Below are 24,237 nucleotides of genomic sequence, written 5' to 3' on the forward strand. Positions count from 1 at the left end.
GTCTGAACATAATTCCTTGGAGATCATGTTTTAAAATTTTAATATAGAACAAATGTCACTGTCTAGCAATTTAAAGATATAAGGGACTTCAGAGTTCAATAACAAATACAGAGTTGTTATTTGAAACAAAAATGTAACTCTTGAGAACAATCAGTTCAGTTTTCTAACAGCAGTTATAGTATGTGGTCATAACCATTTTTTCCCCTTTTACAGAGGTCTCTAGGCACACATTTTTAATGTACTCTAGCAGTTTCCAGTTAATGTTTTATATTTCTGTAGCTATTATTTTCTGTTGAAAGAAAACTAGTAAAGGCTGAGTCTAGAAAGGGAAAACAAAGGAAGAAGATCAATATTAACACTCTACAAATATTGACTTAGTAAAGTGACTTTGCTGTCTTTCTCTCATAGGAATTGATATTGAATGAATGATTTATAAGAAACATCTATAGAAAGGACTTGTTAAACAAGGCAAAAAATTTTATGGCCAAAGTATATAATTACATAATGTAGTCATCAAAGTAAAAAATTTAAGTCATCGTTTATAAATGAGAACTATAATATTGTTATTTTTACTTTAAAAGAATTATAACTGGCTATCATGTATAAATTCTACAATTCACAGAAAAATCTCAATGAACAAACTTTACTGGTTCTCTGTTGACACTGAACAGTTATTAATAAACTTAATGTCTTTTTTTCAGAAAAAGCCATATCTATTAATTTAAAATACTATACCTTTACAGAGTTTGGCTCAGTTAATTTTGAGTTTCGATTACTATTGGCACCCATGGTAATTGTGAAGGAAACAGATGTTTTGAACTTTTTATTTGTTGACAGTAAAGGACTCCTCATGTCACCTGTAACAAGTAATAGTCATTTGTCTCACATTATAAAAGGCTGTCAATATGAAGTTTATTTAGCAACACAGTGTAGTATAAAAGGTCTACATATTAATGCCATTCTTTGTTCTTCCTATTGAAATAAAGTCAAAAGTTTTATATTTACCAGGCTTTAATGATCCCTAACTAATAGGCTACTAATAAGATTCCTTACCTTAGTATTTCACCTTTTAGTCTGAAATTTAGGTTTAAAAAAAATATAACAAGCATAACCAAGTTCCATAATAAAATTTTACTTCAGTGGCCATTTATAGTTAAAAGAGTCTAGAGGAGGTAGCTAGCAAAAGTTGGTCTCATATTTTATCACTGATAAGCTAAGATAGAAGGGAAAATTTATGTGAATATGATCCTTTATTCCTGATCAAGCAAGTCTTAGTGTTAAAAGTAAATACCAGGAAGCAGACTTGGCCCAATGGATAGGGCATCTGCCTACCACATGGGAAGTCCGCGGTTCAAACCCTGAGCCTCCTTGACCCGTGTGGAGCTGGCCCATGCGCAGTGCTGATGTGCGCAAGGAGTGCCCTGCCATGCAGGAGTATCCCCCATGTAGGGGAGCCCCACGCGCAAGGAGTGTGCCCCGTAAGGAGAGCCGCCTAGCACAAAAGAAAGTGCAGCCTGCCCAAGAATGGTGCCTCACACATGGAGAGTTGACACAACAAGATGATGCAACAAAAAGAAACACAGATTCCTGGTGCCGCTGATGAGGATAGAAGCGGTCACAGAAGAACACACAGCAAATGAACACAGAGAGCAGACAACTGAGGGGGCGGGGAAGGGGAGAGAAATAAATGAAAAATAAATCTAAAAAAAAAAATAGTTAATACCTTTACTTGAGAATGTCTCCTGATCAGTTTTTCTTACAATTCTAGGGGATGGTTTTGGTACTGGCAATGGGTTCCTTTCAGGGGACTCTTCAATGTGGCTTCCAAACTGTTGACGCCTTAGTTTACTATCAACCTCTAGTTTTTCTAGTGTAGTCTTGAGACACTGCTCATTGGTTGTCATATATAATTTACAAAACTATAGGAAACAAAACAGTAGTCCAATGGTTAAAACATTCAGTCATACATTTGGGAGGAAGAGAAGGCAAATGAACATTAGTAGGCAAGGGATAGACTGATGGAATATATTTCCTATTGAACTGGGTTAGTAATTTTATTTTCTTGAATCAGATTGACCACTCTCAAGTGACCCAGTGAAATGCAGCCATGATTCAATGAAGAGGTCACACTCTGAGTAAAAATAAAATGTTACAGAAGAAGTAATTTATTATATTTTTACAAGACATGTGTAGACATGCGTTTGTTCTAAATAATTTTTATGATTCTTCCACTCCAGAAAAAGTATATTTCTGAAGAGAAAGTCTATTTGTATGTTAACTTCATCATACTGTTTTTAATACAGTCATATTAGATTACAGTTCTAGGAATGGAGAGATTAAATTTCAAGTGCACAGTATATAAGTGTGCCATTAATATTAAAAAGAATGCCCCTTTAACAATTTTTCCTACAGAGTATGCAAATTTATATTAATACGAGCTTTAAGTACCTTGATGTAGTCAAACTTGCCATCAGCATTTACATCAGCCAAATTTATTATGGCACTTACTTCTTCTCGAGTCATCTTTTCACCTCTCTGAAAAAACAAAATAAAATTTAAATAACTACTACTTTGTTATTCATGAGGATAACAGAAACATTTTAATCTTTCCTACAAGTAAGTTTGAATATATGGTGTCATTATAAATCTTAAAATATTTATATCAAGCAAGAATAAGACTATTACATTAAACTAAAATTCCAAAATATTATTAAATTTTTTTGAAAGTGTTCTGAATGTATATACTAAATTTTAGCAAACATATATCATTGATCCAGTAATAAGTGTTACTGAACTTAGAGTAATGATACTTTCTAACAGTGTACCAAACAGAATGGTTCCTAATCCTATCTATTCTTTCCTTCTATTTTACTTATCACATTGGACCTATCACTAATTTGTAGATTTCTGGGTAGGAAAGAATTGCATATGAGCACAAGGGGATTGCAACGTGGGCCAATATCATACTTTCTTTTTTATTTACAAAGCAACTTTCATCCAGAAGGATCCCTAAGTACTTTATAAGCAGCATACATGTGATTCATTTCACCTACCAATGAAAGTCGCTTTTAATGTGGACTTTGGAAGCAGTCAAAGGTTAGTGTCCAAGTTGTTTTGCCAAACAAACAAAGAAAGCAAAAAATGAACATTACAAAACTGTTTCACAGATCTTACCTTTGTTAGAATTTTATAAAGGTCAGTATGTAAAATAGAGCCATCATCATTTACATCTAGTTTTTTAAATGATTTTAGCAATTCTGCTTTTGAAATAGGTTTTTCCTTCCTTAAAATTATACAGAAATCATCAAAATTCATTTTGGCAGTTTGAGGAGTCCAATACTTATTAATGGTTTTTTGGGATGGATTTCTTCCTGCATGTTGAAGAGCTGCCCAATAAAACAAGTATTATTGATTATAGTAACATTTGCAATTGGTATTTAAGTCTATTTTTTCTTTAAATTATTATATATATTATGATATTAAACAAATGCACACACAAACTAATACATTATCTTTGGTGTCTGTAATCTAGTGATAGCAGTGTATTCTTGACTTTCAAAAATAAAACATATTTAACCCAGTAAATATTCTTGACTTATTAATACGAGCAATAATAAAAGAATGAAAGATTTTCCCTATTCTGATGGGTTGGTTCTCAGTCCACATGGTTTAATTAATTGATAATATCTGAATATTTCTTAAGAGTGACTGGAGGTAAAACAAAGCAAAACACTTATCTTCCTAGTTGTTTTGAAGACATAAGGATATCCAGAACAGCATACTTTTTCTGCTCAACAAGTATTTTACTGAAGGCTCAAATAAGAAAAATCATTATTTTTTAGTATTAATGTCAAATGCTCATTACTTCAAGGTAGAAGACTTTCAAAAATATTAGTCAAGTCCCTAATGTCAAATAAATGCAAAAAAAGTATCTTTATAATTATGGCCCTGCTAAAAATTAAGAATGTCAACATACATTGAGAGAAGACTATTATAGGGATGCAATGAAAAGATTATTTTTCATTCTTAATAAGAATATTTAAAAATAATCCTATAACCAGTTATTTCAAAGTAAGACATTCTTATTTTGAAAACCATGTCCTTATATGTCAATGGCAAAGAATTATGTGTGGGAAAGGCTTTGTATATTTGCATATGTTACATCATACAGAAAAAAAGATTTTAAACATTGTAAATATTTTTTGCAATTGAATAGGAGTAATCTGATATTTTGAAAATAAACAAATCTCTACATATAACCATAACACTATAATATAGAGAAAATAAGACTTAATACTATCTAAAATTAACCAATGATAAGCCTCCTAAGCACAATAGAAAGAATTAACAGAATTTAAAAGGGTAACTGTCCTGAATTGTGTTACCAATTTCTATTATAAACCCTTTTATTGGATACTGACAACTATCTTAGGTGGAAATTCACAAAATTTAAAAATCTGTGCATCTGGAGTGGATGTGGCTCAAGCAGTTGAGTGCTGCCTCTCACATGGGAGTTCAGATCTCGGTACCTCCTAAAGAAGACAAACAAACAATGAAAAGATATCGAGCAAAAGCAACTAGCAGACATCAAGGAAAAATAACAAGCAGACACTGAGCAAAACAACATACAGACATTGAACAAAAACAACGAACAAAAACAAAACAAAACAAGCAGGGAGCAGATACCGCTCAAGCAGTTGAGCACCTGCTTCCCACATGGGAGGTCCTGGGTTTGGTTTCTAGTGCCTCCTAAAGAAAAAACAAGCAGACAACAAGCAGAAACAATGAGCAGACAACCAGCAAATCAAAATGCAAACAAACAAGGGTGCCATCTTGAGAGGGGGGGGGTTAAAAAATATTGTATTTAAAAATAATCTGTGCATCAATAGCACTAAAAATTGAATATATGGATATTCTGCAATTTAATGTAATAAAGTCCAATATATATAAAAAACAATTTAGCTAAATATTCTTATGGAAATAGAAATCAGATAATGGTAATAAATAAAGATCTTTCCAAGTAAATTATAAAGAATATTCATTGAGTACAAGCAGATTGCATGACAATTTTTTTTTTTTTTTTTAAGGTACCAGACTGGGGATTGAACCTAGAACCTCATATATGGGAAGCTGGTACTCAAACATTGAGCCACATCAGCTCCCATGAGTTGGTTTTCTCATTTGTTTTGCTTGTTATTTGTTTTTTGTTCTTAGGAGGCACCAGGAAACAAACCCTGGAACTCCCATGTGGGAAGCAGAAGCTCAACTGCTTGAGCCACATCCACTCTCAAAATTTTTTGCAGAGATACAAACTTCTTGATTTCTAAGAAGTTTTATAACCTAAATAAGAAATATATACCTGAAGTATAGAATTGCTACCTGTGGTCATGACTTATGATTAATAACATATTAGAAGTCTACAGACTAAGAGAAATTTTTCCATCCTCCAGATTAAGCCACTTCATCATATTTAGATAACTTAAACTCTAGCAAAGAAACAGAAACAAGAAAATAATCTAGAGGTTGTTTTTAGGGTTAACAGAAGTTGTAGCTGTATTAATTGCTCTCTTCCATTCACTTAGAAAACCTAGGTGGAAATTTGTAGCAGTGGATATAGTGTAATTATTAAATTTCCTTGCTTATTTTGGATATAGACAAAAGCTCTGATTACTATGCTGCCCTATTAAACAAAGATAAGTATTTTACCTAGTGTGTAAATGGACAATTCCTTAGGTCACCTATTAAAATGAATCAAGGAAAAGGCATAGGTGTTTTAGGATTCTATCCCTGGGAAATTCCTATCCTTTGAAAGCTAGGAATACAAGAAGGACCTAAATAAAGTTGTAATTTGAAGATGAAAAGTCCAAGTGCAAAAAAAAAAAAAAAATGGGGTTTTCTATCCTATTTTAGGATAATAAGTGTGTAATTCTTTCCCACAAGTGGCAACTCAGCATACACTTGTTGCTATCTCCAATAACAAAGAAAATAATCATTTTTAAGATGTGCTGTTATTAATAATTACAGAAGAACTTTCTCAGAATAAAATTAACTATGCCAAAACATGTACTCTGTAAATATACACTCTATATTTAAGAAATTGGTACTATCTAGTAACTACTTACCTAAGTTTCACCTCTAGGTTTAGAATTGAGAATTCATTACTAAGGGGTTTGATGGCAATAAAAACATTTTGTAAATGAAGATGTTTAAAGATTGACACCAAAATACTGATCTTTTGCCAGGCTTTACTTTAAGCTTTGACATGGGCCTATAATACCTGTGTTTTTCATAAATTGGGGGGAAAAAAAAATAACTCTCAGCTCTGATAAAGGTATGCCTTCATCTGACCTTGAAATGGAAATGCCAGAGCATGCCATGTGCATAAGTAGCATAAAGATACAGATGAACACATAGTAGTAAGAAAGAGATGTAACTGTTTATACTACTCTTATTTTAAAATCTAGATGATGTGAAATTAATCACTAAAATGTATGATGAATATTCCACCATAAAACCAAAAGTATATATATAACACTAAAGAGACCCTGTATTGTGATCCTCTCAGATAATTCCATATGACTGATTATACCTTAGTAATATATACTCATTGACTTATCAACTAAATGCCATCGTAGGACACTGCATATTAAACTTTTAAATTATTAGTTTAGTAATGTAGGCCTATTTTCAAAAGTAGAAAGAGAAAAAACCTCAGGAACTTGAGAACTAATGGGAAATTACTCAGAAGTAATTTTAATTAAATGTGTATTACTTAATGCAAATTAATTAAACACTAATACTTAAAAACACAAAACAGAATGCTATTTTAAAATTATGTAAATGAAAGTAAAAATAAATATGACCTTAAAAAAATCACTTCGATTAGTCATGTGCATTTGCATTTAAACTATTTTTAATAAGATTTTAAAATTTAGACATCGAATACATTTTAATTAATATTTTCAATTCTCATATTCCCTAAAATGGATTTCCTCATCAGAGATCTTCTTATTGAATATAACCTCAAGACACTGTATCAAGAACATGCCAGAGTTTCGATTTAAGGAAACTACTTCTTAAAGCTTACAAAATAACCATTTCTGCAATAAAAAAGATATTAGGCTTCATGAAATTGACATGAGTAGTTATTTACCACCATTTCCCATTAAAGACCTCTAAGTCATTTGATACACTGGGAAAGGACCATATTCAGTGGTTAAGGGGACATTTGCAACTAGAGGAATTTTAAGATGTGATAATGGACAGATGCAAAAAAGGACCCAAAAAGAAAATCTCTTATCTTTTAAAATTCCACTTATTTCCTTACATTTCTCTTTCATAGTCATTGAAGCTATTTTTGTACATCATTTGCATTTACCCCAGTATAACTCAAGTTCAGACTAATGATTCAGAAGCCAAATGTATTTTACTTGTATTATTATAAACCTTAAAGTACCAAAATGAGCATTAAAAAATGTTTTTAAAAACCAAAGAATGGATGGAAGCTTTAAAAATACTAATCTAATCTTTACAAACATTGAAAATTCTACTTTGAGGTACCTAGAATATGTAAATATCTAAAACGTCATCATAGCTTAATGTAATGCCACTGCTCAAACTTCACAAAGAAATTGGGATGATGCAGCAATATAATCCTACTTTCAGTCTTTCTGTTCTATTAACTTTCAACAAATAAAAGAAAAATACTTAAATTTAAAAATATTTACCTAAGTAAAGTTGATCTTTAGATATAATGTTTTCTAAGCTGCTTTTGAAAACAGTTAGGTAGGCAGCTCTACAATTCATGTAAAATATCTCCTCTTCAGTTAGTGGAAATTTCTTTGTTCGAGAACTCTCTGAAAGGGGAGATTTCTGACTGGAGAAGCCTTCATCAGTTCCTGGACTGCTTGCCATTCTATTAGAAAATAATTTAAAAATTTGTTTTAGTCACTGTTAATCTGTTAATCACTAAGTTTTTCAAATTAGGGAAAAATCACATTAAAATTTTTATATGTGGAAAGAAAAGAAGATAAACATTACATAATATATGGAAGCATTATGATACGTTTAACTACAGTAAGCCTTTGCCAGTTGATTTCTGACGATATTATATATATGTATGAATATGTATATAACTGTTTTGTAAGAATGTGATAATAGCCCAAACGGCAATGATGCAAAAGAAGAATCACAGGACAAAAGAAAAGTCCATATCTATTCTCTCAAAATAACCAAAGAGTCAGATGAAAGGCTCTTCATAGGGCGCTTATGAGGATTACATAAATTCACACATACAAAATGTAGAACAGCACCTGGCACACAGTAAGTGCTAAATAAAGTAAGTGCTAAATAAATTGTAGACAGAGTGAAATGCCACAATTATGAGAATTTGAATATAATGTATTTGGCTGCTGGCCCCCATACGTTACAGCAAGATCAGCCAGGTTGTTTCATTAACATCTCAATAATGCAGTTCCACATTTTAAATGACTGAATTTTTAAAATCCCACTTATATCATTATCATGGAGTTTTACTGTGTTCCTCCATTAATAATAATATTTTGGATTTATATGGTTCATATGCTTCTAAGAGCCTAAAGAACTGTTACATATTTTTATTCCTACCACAGTGATCTGGTAATTTTGGTCCGTTTTACAGATGAGAAAATTAAGGGACAGAGATGTCACCCAGCTAGTATTAAGTGGCAAAAGGCAGTAAATTTTGATAACAGTTTCATCTTTATTAATGTGTAAGAAAGGATTCTTGGACAATGCTTACTATGGGGCACTAAATTGTGCTGGTGGTCTAACAGCTTCTAACATTATGTTACTCAGCTTTGACTTCTAAAAATACATTACCACCTAATAAATGGAATATTTCAAGTTCAACAATAAGACGACACAGGTAGGGTCCCCTTCAGGACTCATTGGATTCTTACTCAGGAGGCCTAAATCACTAGCACCTTCTTGAATTATGTAGGTCTTTTACACTTGGGAAAGAAAGATAATAATCGCTTATCATGGATGAAGTACCCTATTTATAATACACAGTCCGCCTGCCTGACACTTTCATATTACACCAGATTTAGAAGGACCCCATAGGGATGCGGTGTCACAGTCTGGTTACTACAAATTGGTATCACTATAATTAAGTATCAGTGTTTTAAACACATATGTGTGCATGCATCTCCTTATGAATGTGAAAGAAAACTGTTCCAATAAGGAAGACAGAATAAATGTTCACTTTGCAACATGCAGTTTTAAAATGTAAGTGTATTTTAGGATCGTTCTCAAATATTCTTTCCAAATAAGGTGATTCCCTCATGTGGAAATCTCACGGCAGAAGTGTTCCAGAATTTCTATTCTTTCTTTTTCTATGATGAGAGACTAAACTGAAGCTTAAATATATATATAATTGCACCCCTCAGGCTTCGAAACCTCCTTCATTTAAAACTCCAGCCAGAGACCGAGACAGGGGCCTAGAAAGCATATTGAGACAAACGGTTCCATAAATAACCAGCCACATAACAGCAAGAAAAATAAACTGTAAACAAGTGCGTAAGGCTTCTAAAGGACCAAGCAAAAACAGAGAGCTATCCTGTCACCATCTCTATACAATGAAATACATTCACGGCTAATCTCGAGCAACATCTTTCTGTTTTTGTATTCCTATGGGCATAAAACTGCATTCATCTGTTCATGTTAGATACCCACGTAGAACAACTGATGGGACAGAGAAGGAAAAGAACTCAGTGGGAGAAGCAGCAGCACATCAGTGAGCGGCGGAGGAAGGCGAAGAGACGGAGACAGCGAGCGGATAGCTACCAAATTCTAGCTCACAAAGGAGAAAACGCAGCCAACTCTTGTTCAGCAATTCTCAGAGCCGCCGGCCCGACTTCACTCTTTCTCTAATTACCATGGAAACTGGGCCTCTTCCCCACCGGAAATAGACTGCAGAGCACCTCCCCAAACGGTCCGGATAGAAATCTAGGGAATATTAATCAAGATCGAAAGACAGTCCTGTCGCTCCTTTATCAGGGAGCTTTTGAGTCCAGAGTCGTGAGAAAGGTCCCTACGTTGCACCCAGCAGGGACTGGATGCAGTCCTGTTCACCCCCACGTACACGCACAAACACTCACACCAGATCTTTTCTCGCTGGGAGAGTGTTTCCGGCGAGCCACCTTGGGTGCAACACAGCATCGAGCACCCGCTAGCCCGCGTTTTCTGTGCTTCAGAGTTTCTCCGGGCAGGATCTCGGTTTCCTAGAAAAGGTTGCTTAATTCACTTTATTCAGCGGCGGTGCTTCCCTGAATCTCATAATGCCGTAGGTATCTCCTTTCCAGGTATTGCTGTTTGCTGGGCGCCTCTGTGAGCAGGAAGAGTAGATAAGTGATCTAGTGGCCTTTTTTTCTCTCCTATTTTTCCGAATACAAAGTATTCCCTTGGACATTCTCCCTTGCTGGGTACCTCAATTCACCTCTACTCTTCCAGCAGTACTCATTTGGCAATTGTTGTCCTCTTTAATTCTGATTATCCAAGGCTTTTGGCAGATTACATAGGCTGTAGCCTGTATTTAAAAGATGTCTAGCTTGAAATTTCATATATGACTAACAAAACCGACAGTGGAACAGTGGGTTTAAAACACGCCGTATAATTTGGTAAAGTTCTTTAGTGCCTAAATTAGTGTGTCGAGTTCTCATAAACTAGTGGGGAGCATTGATGGACTCGGTCTCAAGATACTTGGATTGTATTTGAGGCTTTTACACTGTCCAACGTTGGGTCACTCAACATCAATTCTAGGCTTCATCTTAGAATAATAAGTATCTACTGAAGATCTGCAAATTCTCTTCCAGCACTAATAATGTTACTGCCTTAGAAAAACAATTTTTTTTTTTTCTGTAAAGAACTGAAGTTTTTGTTGGTGGGGAGAGGGAGGGGGAAGAGGAATATCTAACACATGAAATTCTTCTTTGATTCCCCCTTGTCCCTAGGCTGGTTTAGGTATGTCCTCCTGTGTACTTCTGGAGTAACCTATTCCTCCTTTTTTAAAAATGTTTGAACAAAAGGCAGAGAAACACTTTGGGAGAAAATATGTGTATCAAATAGGAATTGACATGAAAATAGATATGAAAAATGATAATACATGCATGGGATCTATAACTAGTGTGTTTAGCACTTTGCCTGTATTTTCTCACTGGATATTAAAAAGGACCTTGGGAGGTAGGGACTGCTATTGTCTTTACTCTTCAGGTAAGAAACTGAGGTTTAGAAAGTGTAAATTATTTGAGCAGGACTTACTGTTGGTGTGACAGAGCCTCAGCATCTGATATGGTGTCCTATACACTGGTATCAATAAATGTGTTTTTTACTTATCCCCTTAAAAGTTATGGATTGTTGAGTTTTTCCAGTTGCCCGAGTTACACAAAAAGATTTGTTTCCCAACTGTCAGTACTAGAAAAAGAACTGTTATTGCACATACAAAGCTGCAAGGCTAATGTAACAAAATCCCTTTAAGTAGGAGTACAAAGAAAAGAAACTCCAGTGTATTTGACAATAAGTAGTGATATAATCTGAACTATATTCCAATTCTGTTATGGGTAGTGGGGAACCAAAAAAACTATCAAAAGTGGAATTTCTGACACTGTTTCCTTAACATAGCAACAGGTGCATTTTATATTAGGAGAGTCTCAGGTAAGTATATTCTGACAATAAATACCTAATCTTAAAATTGAAGTTGACATGAAATATATAGCTAATTCACTGTTTATATGTTTTAGCAAAGTGATTTAAGACCAAATTAGTGGTTAAATAGTGCATAAAGCATAATAGCATTTTAGAAGAAGATCTCTATTGTTGTTAAACATTTATTTTTAAGTGTAGTGAATTGTAAGATAATGCGTGGGAGTGGTGCAAATAGTCATCTTGGCAAGTTACATATAAAGGTGGAATAGTTTGTGTGTGTTATTGAGATCACTTTTTAGTATGTACTTGCCAGCATAAATATATAATATAACTTAGGGGAGGGTATAATTAGTTTCTAATTTCTTTGAACCTTGCCAGGAAGAAACTTCAATACAGTAATGGATAATTGTGAAAATATATATGACCTAAAATGAATCTGAAATAAATAGGAAAAAGCAAATGTCCAGTGACAGTAGAGTGGATGGATGAATCTTAAAAAACAATGAGGCCCACTGAATAGAGTGGGAGAGAGGGTAAACTACAACATAAACTATAATCCATGTTGTGTAGCAATGCTCCAAAATGTACTTATCAAATGCAATGCATGTACCACACTAATGAAAGAAATTGTCGAGGTGGGAGGAGTGGGGGGTGTGGGGAGTGGGTATGTGAGAACCTCTTATATTTTCTATTGTAACATTCTGTGATTTTATGTACTTAAAAAAAAAAGATTAAAAAATTTTTTTAAAAATGAGTGAAAGAAGCACTTTGTAGAAGACTAGATATAGTATATTATTTTTATAAAACTTAAGACCAAGCAAAAATAAACTTAGTGATATGTATGTATGTGATAAGATTATCAAGGAAGAAAGCAGATAAATGATCAGTACAAAATTCATTTTAATGGTTGCTTTTTAGAGAATCAGATGGGCTAAAGAAGGATCATACAGGTGTTGATATTGCTAATGATCCAGTTCTTAAATTATGTGGTGAGTTTATGGGTGCTTGCTTTCTTAATATACTTTATAATTTACACATCTCACATGTATTTTTTAGTATACATCAAAACTACTTAGCATGTTCTAAAAGAATTTGGAAGTGGCTGCACCATTTTGTATTACCAATCAGCAGTATGTGAGGGTTCCTCACCAGTACTTATTATCTGTCATTTGATTATAACCATCATAGTAGGTGAAAGTTACTTTATTTTTTAGCCAGTTTTTTAAAAAGTTATAATTTTCTCATTACCCATTTCAACAAAATTTTCAGTTATTGTCTATAGATTTGCACATTAAACTGTGCAGTGTCTGTTAAAAAATTTTTTTAGAAATTGCCATCTCGAATTCTCAGTAACTATAGTTTTCTCCCCCCTTTTCTTGATCCTCTAAGACGGACACTATAATAGAATTGGGGTAACCTTAGTTACGTTCTGTGCCTGGTTTCATTAGGACAATCATCTTCCCTTCCAAACTTGCTGTTTTTTTCTGTGTACCTCATTCTGTTAGTGACACCATCATTTTTCTATGTCCGTTTAAACCTTGACACTTCTTTTTTTAAGATTTGAAGTGGAAATATCATGGACTTTGAGGTAAGACAAACCACGGTTTCAATCTTGGCTATTGTTACTCTGTATTTACATTGATGAAAAAGTTGCTCAATAAATATTTATTAACTGAATGTTAAATTATTTCATTCCAGGGAGACAAATTTCACATCATACTTATATTTTCATAATACTAAAATCAAACATACCTTTATAATAACTCTTGCTATAAATAATTAAATCCCATTCTAGTGCTTATTTTTCTCTTACATCTTCTCCTTTATAAACCTTCCTAGTACCATCTGCTTAGTGTTACACAACCAAGTACGTTTGATCCATTCCTGTGAGAATTAATTTTATACTGTTCCAAGCTGTAGACTGAACTAAGGTTATAAAGTTAGAATAGCATTGTGTAGCAGAAAACTATTTGTAACAGTGTTTCTCAAACTGGGGTCCATTCTGCTGGTGTGTTCATACAATATGAGAGTTTTCTGAGGAAACTTTAAAATGTGTTCTCTTTTCAGTGATAAAGGAAAAAAGAGTAGAAGCTTGTCTGGATCTTGTAACCACTATTGCTGAGCTTCTTCATTGCACCTATAAGATTTGTAGTCATGCTGATACTAATGCAAAATAGGGTAATTTTTGTTTAGATAAATTATAAACAGGTGGCTGAAATGGTGTCAGGCCAAGTAAAAGCCAACTGTGTATTAAACAGCCTTTGAAACATTATAGATTTTCAAAGTTCTATAAATTATTTTACTTAAAAATATTCTGTGTTTTTTAAAGAAGAATATTAGCACTAGACATATGCATGAGCAATATGTAATGTAAGTACAATTCTTTCCTGCTTGCAACAGCCAATAAAAAAGTAAAGACAGAAGTAAGGAAAATATAGTGCCTTGTTATAATGACGTAAGAGGTTCTTCTAATATGGCAGACTAGAAACTCTTTAAGTCCCTGTCATTCTAAAACAACTAGATCCTGCATAGGTCACAGTTTTTATTTCATTGGTGAACTTGTAGGAAGTTAAATGTTTGGGGATGGAACAAAAAATAGACATCTGCAACCAGCACTGTAAGCAGTAAGCACAGATGAAAGGCAGGATTGCCCTAAGTATAAATATTGATATCCATATTGTTTTTTGCTCACTTAGTTTTGGAATAAAGGCAAGAAAAGAGAGTTAAACTTGAGACTTTGCAGTTAAGCTAGGAGGAAAGCTAAAATGTTCCTAGGATTTTGTGGATCCCTGGACTAGTGATGGAAGCAACTGTACATCTATGGAGGATAGCATCCTCAATTTAGGCCTCTGGTTTTTCACACAAATTGAGATTATCCAGATATCCCAAAAAATCACAGATAACCAAGCAAAAAAGGAAAGAATATACCATTATTATGTGTTTAACACATAATCAATATTTTTAGTTCCCAAGGACTTTACAAAATAGATTTTTCAGAGGTATACTATAATTGTACAAAATACTGAAAGAGTAAAAAGTTGAATCAAAAAAATTACCAATAAAAGGAAACTTATAAAAAAATGACCTGGCAGATTTTAGACTCAGATGATTAGAATGTTTATAAAATTTTTTGAAATAAAAACTCAACAGATGGTGTTCCACTGGTAGTAATGTCAAAGTAGCTTATATTGGACTAACCTTCCTATAGATAATTGATAAATTCTGGACGTAGTATAAAAAACCAAATATTTGAAGCTCTAGAGAACAATTAAAAGCAGGCAGAAATTTAAGGGGAAATCAGTGGGTAAGATTTGTATTTATTTGTACAGTTTTGTTTTTGCCCAAGGGCAGTCTATATGGAATAATGCAGCTAGAACTCAACCAAAAAGTTATAGTTTTACTGGCTTGAAGAGTCAGGAGTTTAGAAAAAAAGTTGGAAAATAAAAGGAGAATCCTGGAAAGATGAGAGCCATAAAGGGGTTAGCACCAAAATCTTAGTGTAAACTGCCCAAACAGCTGGCCAATATCTGAAATGCACATGAGCAGGGAAAGCTCCATAAAGCCTTGCAAGAAAGGCTTTCAGCTGAATGCTGAAAGAACTGAGCATGTATTTCAGTTGCTGTTCATCACAGGGGAGACAGTTTAGCATTTAAATTTATTCAACTGCCTGCTAGAACAAAACTCAATGCTGTTAAGAGGAAGATAACAGAATCCAGAGTCCCCATGCCAAATCACCTACAGTTTTCCAGCATTTACTAAAATAATACCAGGCATGCAAAGAAACAAGAAAATGTGACCCATCATTAAGAGAAAAAGCAGTCAATTGACATTAACCCCAAGGTCACCTAGATGTTGGAATTAGTAGACAAAGACTTTAAATGACTGTGATAAATTCAAGAATTTGAAGGAAAAAATGGTCACAACGAAAGAATACATCAGAAAAGAAATAGAAATTATTAAAAAGCAAATGGAAATTCTGTATTTGAAAAGTATATCTGGAATGAAAAAAATGCACTGTATAGGATTCATAACAGAAGAAAAACTCAATGAAATTGAAGATAGTATGATAGAAATGATCTAATTGAAAGAATAAGGGGAAAATAACCAGACCCTTGATGGCTAATCAGACTCTTTGGTCTACGAATCCTAGAAACAAGAGAAAGAGAATGAGGCTATATATGTGTATATATATATATTTAAAGAAATTATAGCCTCTAAATTTTCCCTGTTTTGGTGAAAAACTAAGAGAACCAAGAAACGCAGCTTATTTTAATGAATATTAAAAATATATATATATGTATGTGGTGTGTATGTATATATATATATATATACACACACACATGTACATGCATAGTCAAACTGATGAAACCAAAAATAAAGAGAAAATCTTTAAAGCATCCAGAGAAAATTGGCAGTACATGTAGGGGAAGCTAGTCAAATGAAAGTTAACATCTCATCTGATATAATGGAGGTCAGAAAACAGTAAATTACCATTTTAAAGTACCAAAAACAAAAACCTATCAATCCAGATTTCTATATTTGGAGAAACTATTCTTCAAAATGGAAGATGAAAGAAAGAGAATTTGTTGCCATCAGAGCTGTCAACAAGAAATGCTAAAGGAATATCTTTGGGCTGAAGGGAAATGACATCAGATGAAAACTTGGGTATACAAGACAAATGAAGAAGAACGCAAGACAGGATAAGCAGAAAATACCAGCTTTAAAGCAAAAATTATAACACTACCCTGGGGTTTATAACATGTATATATGTAGGCATAATGTATAGAACAGTAATAGCACAAAGAACAGAGGAAATGGAGCCATAATGTTGCAAGATTCTTACAGTTTACCTAAAGTAATACTGCATTAACTCTAAATAGACTATGATACTTTAAAGAGGCACATTGTAATCCCTAAACCTCTAAAACATACAAATTATACCTAAAAAACAGAGGGTGTGAAATGTTGTACTGTAAAATATTTAATTAACTCAAAAGAAGGCAGATAAAGGAGAACAGAGGGACAAAAAACATGTGGCAAATAGAAAACAGGTGGCAAGATGGTAGACTTGACTGTATAATAATTACATTAAATCTAAGTGTAGTAAAAGACATCAGTGAAAAGGAAGCGAATATTAGACTAGGTAAAAAAGAAAGGAAAAAAGCAAGTCCTGACTCTGCTGTCTACATGCAACAAATGAAGTATAAAGATAGGTTGAAAGAAAAGAAAGGGAAAAACAGACAAGGCATTGCAACAGGAGAGAAAACACAAAGTATCAATATCCAATTTGAAACAACAGATATCGTTATAGAACATAGATATTAAAAAAATAATAGTATTTTAGCAGTTTGGTATTTAAGAATTCCAAAAATAGATACTGGATTATATTTGTAAACTAGTCTGTTCCTCTGGGTGTATTAGATTTATTAAATTTAGAGGTTTCACTTTTACTTGATTAAATAGATTAAGCCTTTTAAATAACATCAATAGGACTTTGAGTCCCTGCCCACCCTTGGTGCAGGGATTCAGAGAGAAAACTACACTCAGAGGAGTTAGCTGGAGTTTGGAATGCTAAAGGCCTGGGAAGTAAACACACAGGAGAAGAATAGAGAGGGCTCTGTAGACAAAGCAGAGGCCCCAGGAAGAGAGAGAGCCTGATAGTCTATGGCTGACCTGTGGAGAGAACAGAGCAGCTGAGCCTGGAGAGGAACGAGCCTCAGGAGACAGATGAGACTTATCCCAGCCTACAGCTGGTATTGGAAGAAGCTAGAACCTTGGAGCCTTAAGAGGAAGAGGGAGACTGAACCCTTGCATACGTCTGGAGCCATCTTGCTCCAACATGTGGCAACAGACTTTGGTGAGGGAAGTACCTTGTGCTTTAAGGCCTTGTGACTGTAAGCTCCTACCCCAAATAAATACTCTTTATAAAAGCCAACAGACTTCTGGTGCTTTGCATCAGCACTTCTTTGGCTGACTAATAGAGTATTTAGAACTTTATGCTTTGCCATGTGGGATTTAAGCCCCCTCTCAATTTAGAGATGGAGTGGATATTGCCACCCCAGGAGGAATAAAACATGGATTAGAGTGGACTTACTAGTATTCTACTATAGAATTACTGTGACTGTAGCAAGGGAAGAAACTATCATTGATGTGGAGACAGTGACCACAGGAGTTGCTGAGGGCAGGGAAAGGGAAGAAGAGGTGTGAAATGGGTAAATTTTTGGGACTTGGAGTTGTCCTGAATGATATTGCTGGGACAGATACAGGACATTATATATCCTGCCATTACCTACTAAATGGACTGGGAGGGAGTGTAAACTACAATGTAAACTATAATCCATGCTGTGTAGCAGTGTTCCAAAATGTATTCATCAGGGAAACGGACTTTGGCCCAGTGGTTAGGGCGTCCGTCTACCATATGGGAGGTCCCCGGTTCAAACCCCGGGCCTCCTTGACCCGTGTGGAGCTGGCCATGCGCAGCGCTGATGCGTGCAAGGGGTGCCATGCCACGCAAGGGTGTCCCCCGCGTGGGGGAGCCCCACGCGCAAGGAGTGCGCCCGTGAGGAAAGCCATCCAGCGTGAAAAGAAAGTGCAGCCTGCCCAGGAATGGCGCCGCCCACACTTCCTGTGCCGCTGACGACAACAGAAGCGGACAAAGAAACAAGACGCAGCAAATAGACACCAAGAACAGACAACGGGGGGGGGGGGGGGGGGGTTAAATAAATAAATAAATCTTTAAAAAAAACAAAATGTATTCATCAAATGCAATGAATTTGCCACGCTGACAAAAGAGGGTGTTGATGTAGGATGAGTGGGGGATATATGGGAACCTCTTATATTTTTTAATGTAACATTTTGTGTGATCTATGTATCTTTAAAAAATAGATAAAAAAATTTATGCTAGTAAACTTGAGAATTTAGATGAAATTGACAAATTCCTTGAAAAATACAAGAAACTAAAACTGACAGAAGATAGAATTGAAAATCACAGTACCTATTAAGGAATAGAATTCATTACCAAGAACTTTTTCACAGAGGCTCAGTTAATTCTGTGATATGTTTAATGAGAAACAACACTAAACATTATACCAAGGCTTTCAGAAAATCGAGAAGGAAACATCCCAACTCATTTTGTCCTCATAATGCTGGCACCACCATAACCCTAACTCCAAAATATGATAAAAAATTGCGGACCAATACATTTCATTAGTATAGATAACAAAAAATATTTAACAAAATATTAGCAAATGTAATCCAGCCAGAATGTATAAAAGGGACAATACATCATGTCCAAGTTGGGTTTTTGATATCAAATAGTATGAGAACTGGAGAATAAGGGGTATTATCACAATAGTAGTAGAAAGAACACACACTTTCATGATTAAAATTAAGACCTCTCAGCAAATAGAATTAGGAAGGAACTTCTCAATCCTATGAAATAACCTACACGTAATATACTTAACTCTGAACACTTTCTAATATTGGTAGCAAGACACTGATGTGCCTTCTCAGCACTTCTATTCAACAAATCACAAAAAGGAAGTAAAACACTTAGATGTTGGAAGGGAAGAGTAATTGGCCATTCGCCAATGTTCATAGCATTTTTCATAATACCTAAAACATGGAAACAACCCAATGTCCATCAGCAGATGAATGTATAATCAAAATGTGGTATATACATGCACTGGAATACTGTTCAACCGAAAAGGAATGAAGTGTTGGTACACACTACAACATGGATGAATCTTGAAGATACCATATTTAGTGGAATAAGACAGATACAAAAGGGCAAATATTGTATGATTCCAGTTATATATCAACTACCTAGAATATGCAAATTCATAGGTACAGCAAATAGATTACAGGTTCCCAGAAGTCAGGGAGAGGGGGCGCTTCAGAATGAGAAGTTAGTTAATCAGTACTGATTTTCTTTTTAGGATGATGAACATGTTTTAGTAGCAGATAGTGGTGATGGTAACAGAAATTATTAAGATAATATCACTGAATTGTTCACATGAGTATGGTTAAAATAGGAAATTGTGTTATACATTTTACCACAATAAAGAATTTTTTTAAAAAAATCTATTTTAGCAATGAACACGCAGAAAGTGAAGATTAAAAATTTAATTTAAAATTACATTAACAAAATACTTTTAATAAATGTGATGTAAGACATGCAAGATGTCTGTTGTGATGTTTACAAAGTGTTGCTTAAGAAATTAAAGAAGAAATAAACAGGCATGTTTATGGATTAGAAAACCTCGATATTGTTAAGATATTAGTTCTCTCCAATAAATATTAATTTAACCTTTTTTTTTAAGATTTATTTTTTATATATTTCTCCCCCACCCCCACCCCCGTTGTCTGCTGTCTGTGTCCATTCACTGTATGTGTTCTTCTGTGTCTGCTTGGATTATTGTGAGTGGCACCAGGAATCTGTGTCTCTTTTTGTTGCGTCATCTTGTTGCGTCAGCTCTCCATGTGTGCGGCACCACTCCTGGGCAGGCTGTGCTTTTTTCATGTGTAGCTGCTCTCCCTTAGGGGTGCACTCCTTGCACATGGGGCTCCCCTATGCAGGGAATACACCTGTGTGGCACGGCACTCCTGCGTGCATCAGAACTGTGTGTGGGCCAGCTCCATGCGGGTCAGGAGGCCCGGAGTGTGAACCCTGGACCTCCCATGTGGTAGGTAGATGGTCTATCAGTTGAGCCAAATCCGCTTCCCACTCCCGTTAATCTTTAGATTCAATGCTACCCCTGTCATAATTCCAGCAGTCTTTTTATAGAGATTGACAAACTGATCTTAAAATCTGTGTAAAAAGACAAAGGACCAATAATAGTCAAAACATTCCAGGTGTGGGTGTGAACCCATTGTAAATAGGACCTTTAGATTAGGCTCTTTCAGTTAAAAGTGTGACCCACCTCAATTAGGAAGTTTCTTACTCCTATTATTGAAGTCCTTCATAAGAAAAAAATTCAGAGAGAAAGCCACAGAAGCAAGACACTGAAGTCAATAAAACCCAGAAAGGGGAGAGACCAGCAGATACCACTATGTACCTCACCATGTGACAGAGGAGCCAAGGAACACCACAGTCTTTAGGTAGAAAGCATTGCCTTGATGATGCCTTGATTTGGGTATTTTCTTGGCTTCAAAACTATGATTGAGTAAATTCCCACTATTTAGCCAGACCTGTTTCATGATATTTCTGTTGAGCAGCATGGGAAACAAAATCAGATTTTGGTACGAGAATAGTGGTGCTGCTATTGCAAATACCGCTTTGGAAAAGGGAAATGTGTTAGAGGCTGGAAGTAATCTGAGGTCCTTGATAGAAAAAATCTAAATTGCTTTGAAGAGACTGTTGGTAGAAATATGGATGCTATAAATACTTCTAATGAGGCCTTAGGAGAAAATGATGGGGAAGCGGACTTGGCCCAATGGATAGGGCGTCCGCCTACAACATGGGAGGTCTGCAGTTCAAATGCCAGGCCTCCTTGACCTGTATGAAGCTGACCCATTCACAGTGCTGATGAGCGCGAGGAGTGCTGTGCCACGCAGGGGTGTCCCCCGTGTAGGGGAGCCCCAAGTGCAAGGAGTGCGCCCTATAAGGAGAGCTGCCCAGCGCGAAAGAAAGTGCAGCCTGCCCAAGAATGGCACCGCATACACGGAGAGCTGACACAAGATGACTCAACAAAAAGAAACACAGATTCCCGGTCTGCTGATAAGGATAGGAGTGGTCACAGAAGAACACGCAGCGAATGGACACAGAGAGCAGGCAACTGGGAAGGTGGGGGGGGGAGGGAGAGAAATGAAAAAATAAATCTTTAAAAAAAAAGGAAGAAAATGATGAACGTGTTATTGGAAACTGGAGAAAAGGTGATCCTAGTTTAAAATGTCTAAGAACTTGGCAAAACTGAGTTCTGGTTTTGGATAGAAGGCAGTACTTGAAAATGATGAATTTGGATATTTAGTTGGAGATTTCCAGGGTAAATGTGGAAAGTGCAACCTCGTTTCTCCTTACAGTTAATAGTAAAATGTGAGGGGAAAGGCTTAAACTGAGTACTGAGCTCCTGTGAAATAAGAAACCAGAAATTGATGGATTGGAAAGTTTTGGACTTCCAGAAAATGTGTCCCCAAAGAATAGTGCTCCATATGAAGGTTTAACTGAACATGGAACAAGTGAGCCATTTCAAGGGAAGTTAGAATGGAACAACCGTTATCAAGGAAGGTTCTGTGGAAGGTTCTTTTGTCTGATAGTTTGGATCCCTTTGTACCATATGCAAAACTGGCAAGACTGGACTGAAAGCGACAGGAAAAGGGTAGACTAAAAGAAAAATCACTTCAAGGGAAAAACCATGGAAACTCAGGGCGGGACTGAAAACAACTCAAGCCAAGAGAGTGGGCCCACTCATGTATGGAAAGGTTGAATCTGCCCCAGTACTTGGAGTGGGCAGGCCTCCTTCCTATTATTCAGGAAAAGTGCTGCCACCCCAGTGTTCAGAGAGAGTTGAGCCCCAGGTATTGCAGAGTCTAGTTGCCATCCCTGTGCTTGGAGAGAGGTTGGAACCTTCATCACAGGGTTCTGGGAGAGTGTGACCACTGTGCAACTGTTTGGAAGGGATGGGCTGCCACTTTAGGCCAGGAGGACAAAACATCACCTAGATGATCTTGGACCTTGAAATCAAATGGAGTATGCCCTGCAGGGCTTCAGAATTGTATGGGACTGACTACCCATTTTCCTTCTAATTTCTTCCTTTTGGAATGGGAACACGTATCCTTTGCCTGTCCGTCCTTTATATATTGGAAGCAGATATCTTATTCTTTAGGTTTCAGAGATCCACAGATGGAGGGGAATTGTGCCCCAGGATGGACCACACCCATTGCTGGTTTTGGAGGCATTTTGTACTAAGCACTGTTTCTGAAATGGCTTAAGGCTTTTTTATTTGGGAAGGGAGGTGTATATTGTGGATGTATATTGCATATGGAAAGAGCATGTCTTTGGCATCTAGAGGATGGAGTGTGATGGTTTAAAGCTGTATGTACCCCAGGAAACCATGTTCTGAAATTTAGTCCATTCCTGTGAATGTGAACATTTTTTTAAAAAAATTAAACTATATTTTATTTTTAAAGGAACTTTAGATTATGTAAATATTATATAAAAAATATAGGGGATTCCCATATGCCCCACTCCCTCCTCTTCCCACACTTTCCCACATTAACAATATCCTTCCTTAGTGTGGTACATTTGTTACAATTGATGAACACATATTGAAGCATTGCTACTAACTGGACTACAGTTTACATTAGAGTTTACACTCTGTCCTGTACAATTTTGTAGGTTATGACAAAATATACAATGGCTTGTATCCGTCACTGCAATGTCATGCAGAACAACTCCAGTGTCCTGAAAATGGCCCCATATTACATGTATTCTGCCCTCTCCCATCCCTCAAAATCAATGGTGGTCACTGCCTTTATATCAATGAAAAGAGTTCTTCCATTGCTAGAATAATAATAAATGTACTTTAGTGCATTGTTCGTTCCCCAATCTTAAGGATCTTAGCATGGTGGTGCCCACTCTGCTTCTAATAGAGAGGGGGCTTAGACTCCATGGGTCAGATGGATGGAACTGTCTTGCTTGCAGTTGTAGACTCTTTTTCTTGGGATGGCCTTTGTCCATCATCATCTTGTTAGTGGTCTGGGGTGAGTCCAATGAACTGGAGAGTACCTGTTGCAACTCTGCTGAAATTCAAAGACCTTTTGATGAGGCTACTTAAGGTGAGATTTGACTCATCTCAATCAAGATGAGTCTTAATCCTATTACTGGAGTCTTCTATGAGAATGAAACTCACACAGAGAAAGCCGCCAAAGCTGGAAGCTGAAATGAATGAAACCCAAAAGAAAAAGGAGAGACCAGCAGATACTGCTGTGTGCCTTACCATGTGACAGGAACACCATGTTCTTAGGTAGAAAGCATTACCTTGATGGTTCCTTGATTTGGACATTTTCCTGGACTGAAAACCATGAACAAATAAATTCCTATAGTTTAAGCCAAACCATTTCATGGTATTTACTTAAGCAGTATTCCAGGGATAAATCCTACTTGCTCATGGTGTATATAATTCCAGTAATATGCTGTTGGATTTGGTTTGCTAGTATTTTGTTGAGAATTTTTGCATCTGCATTAGGAGATATTGGTCTAGTTTTCTTGTTGTCTCTTTAGCTCGTTTTGGGGTTAGGGTGATGTTGGCCTTGTAGAATTAGTTAGGGAGTGTTCCCTCCTCTTCAGTATTTTGGAAGAGTTCTGCAGAATTTGCATTCATTCTTCTTAGAATGTTTGGTAGATTTTCCCTGGAAAGCCTTCTGATCTTGGGCCTTTGTTTCTTGGGAGATTTATTTACTGATTCAGTATTTTTACTAGTAATTGGTTTTTTAAAATCTTTTGTTTCTTTTTGAGTCAGTAAAGGTAGTTTGCATATTTCTAAGAGTTTGTCTATTTCTTCTGGGTTATCTAACTTATTGTCATACAGTTGTTCATTGTATCCACATAATATTTTT

The 24,237-nt window shown here is 35.6% G+C and overlaps 2 protein-coding genes across 10 annotated transcripts in view; one reads left to right on the plus strand and one right to left on the minus strand.

Moving 5' to 3' along the window:
* EFCAB7 (EF-hand calcium binding domain 7) overlaps positions 1-10,143 on the minus strand; it is a 49,917-nt gene extending 39,774 nt beyond the window's left edge. The window contains exons 1-6 of one of the 5 annotated variants that reach the window (XM_004448922.5): positions 9,715-10,143; positions 7,728-7,915; positions 3,175-3,386; positions 2,449-2,535; positions 1,724-1,919; positions 736-857 (exon numbers count right to left, since the gene is read on the minus strand). In XM_004448922.5, the coding sequence (XP_004448979.1) occupies positions 736-857; positions 1,724-1,919; positions 2,449-2,535; positions 3,175-3,386; positions 7,728-7,914 (804 nt within the window). In that variant the 5' untranslated portion in view covers position 7,915; positions 9,715-10,143. The remainder of the gene's footprint in view (positions 1-735; positions 858-1,723; positions 1,920-2,448; positions 2,536-3,174; positions 3,387-7,727; positions 7,916-9,714) is intronic. The other 4 variants (XM_004448925.5, XM_004448923.5, XM_004448924.5 and 1 more) reach the window with 4 other exon arrangements.
* Positions 10,144-10,165: 22 nt separating this feature from the next.
* The window catches only part of ITGB3BP (integrin subunit beta 3 binding protein), a 127,414-nt gene continuing 113,342 nt past the window's right edge, over positions 10,166-24,237 (plus strand). For all 5 annotated transcript variants that reach the window (XR_011649653.1, XR_009187189.2, XR_009187190.2 and 2 more), the window contains exon 1: positions 10,166-10,324. Coding sequence is in view for 2 of the 5 variants with exons in the window: in XM_058303463.2 (XP_058159446.1) it covers positions 10,320-10,324 (5 nt within the window). In the remaining 3 variants the exon portion in view is untranslated. The remainder of the gene's footprint in view (positions 10,325-24,237) is intronic.

This window comes from Dasypus novemcinctus, chromosome 9 (assembly GCF_030445035.2).
Source record: "Dasypus novemcinctus isolate mDasNov1 chromosome 9, mDasNov1.1.hap2, whole genome shotgun sequence".
Lineage (NCBI taxonomy): Eukaryota > Metazoa > Chordata > Mammalia > Cingulata > Dasypodidae > Dasypus > Dasypus novemcinctus.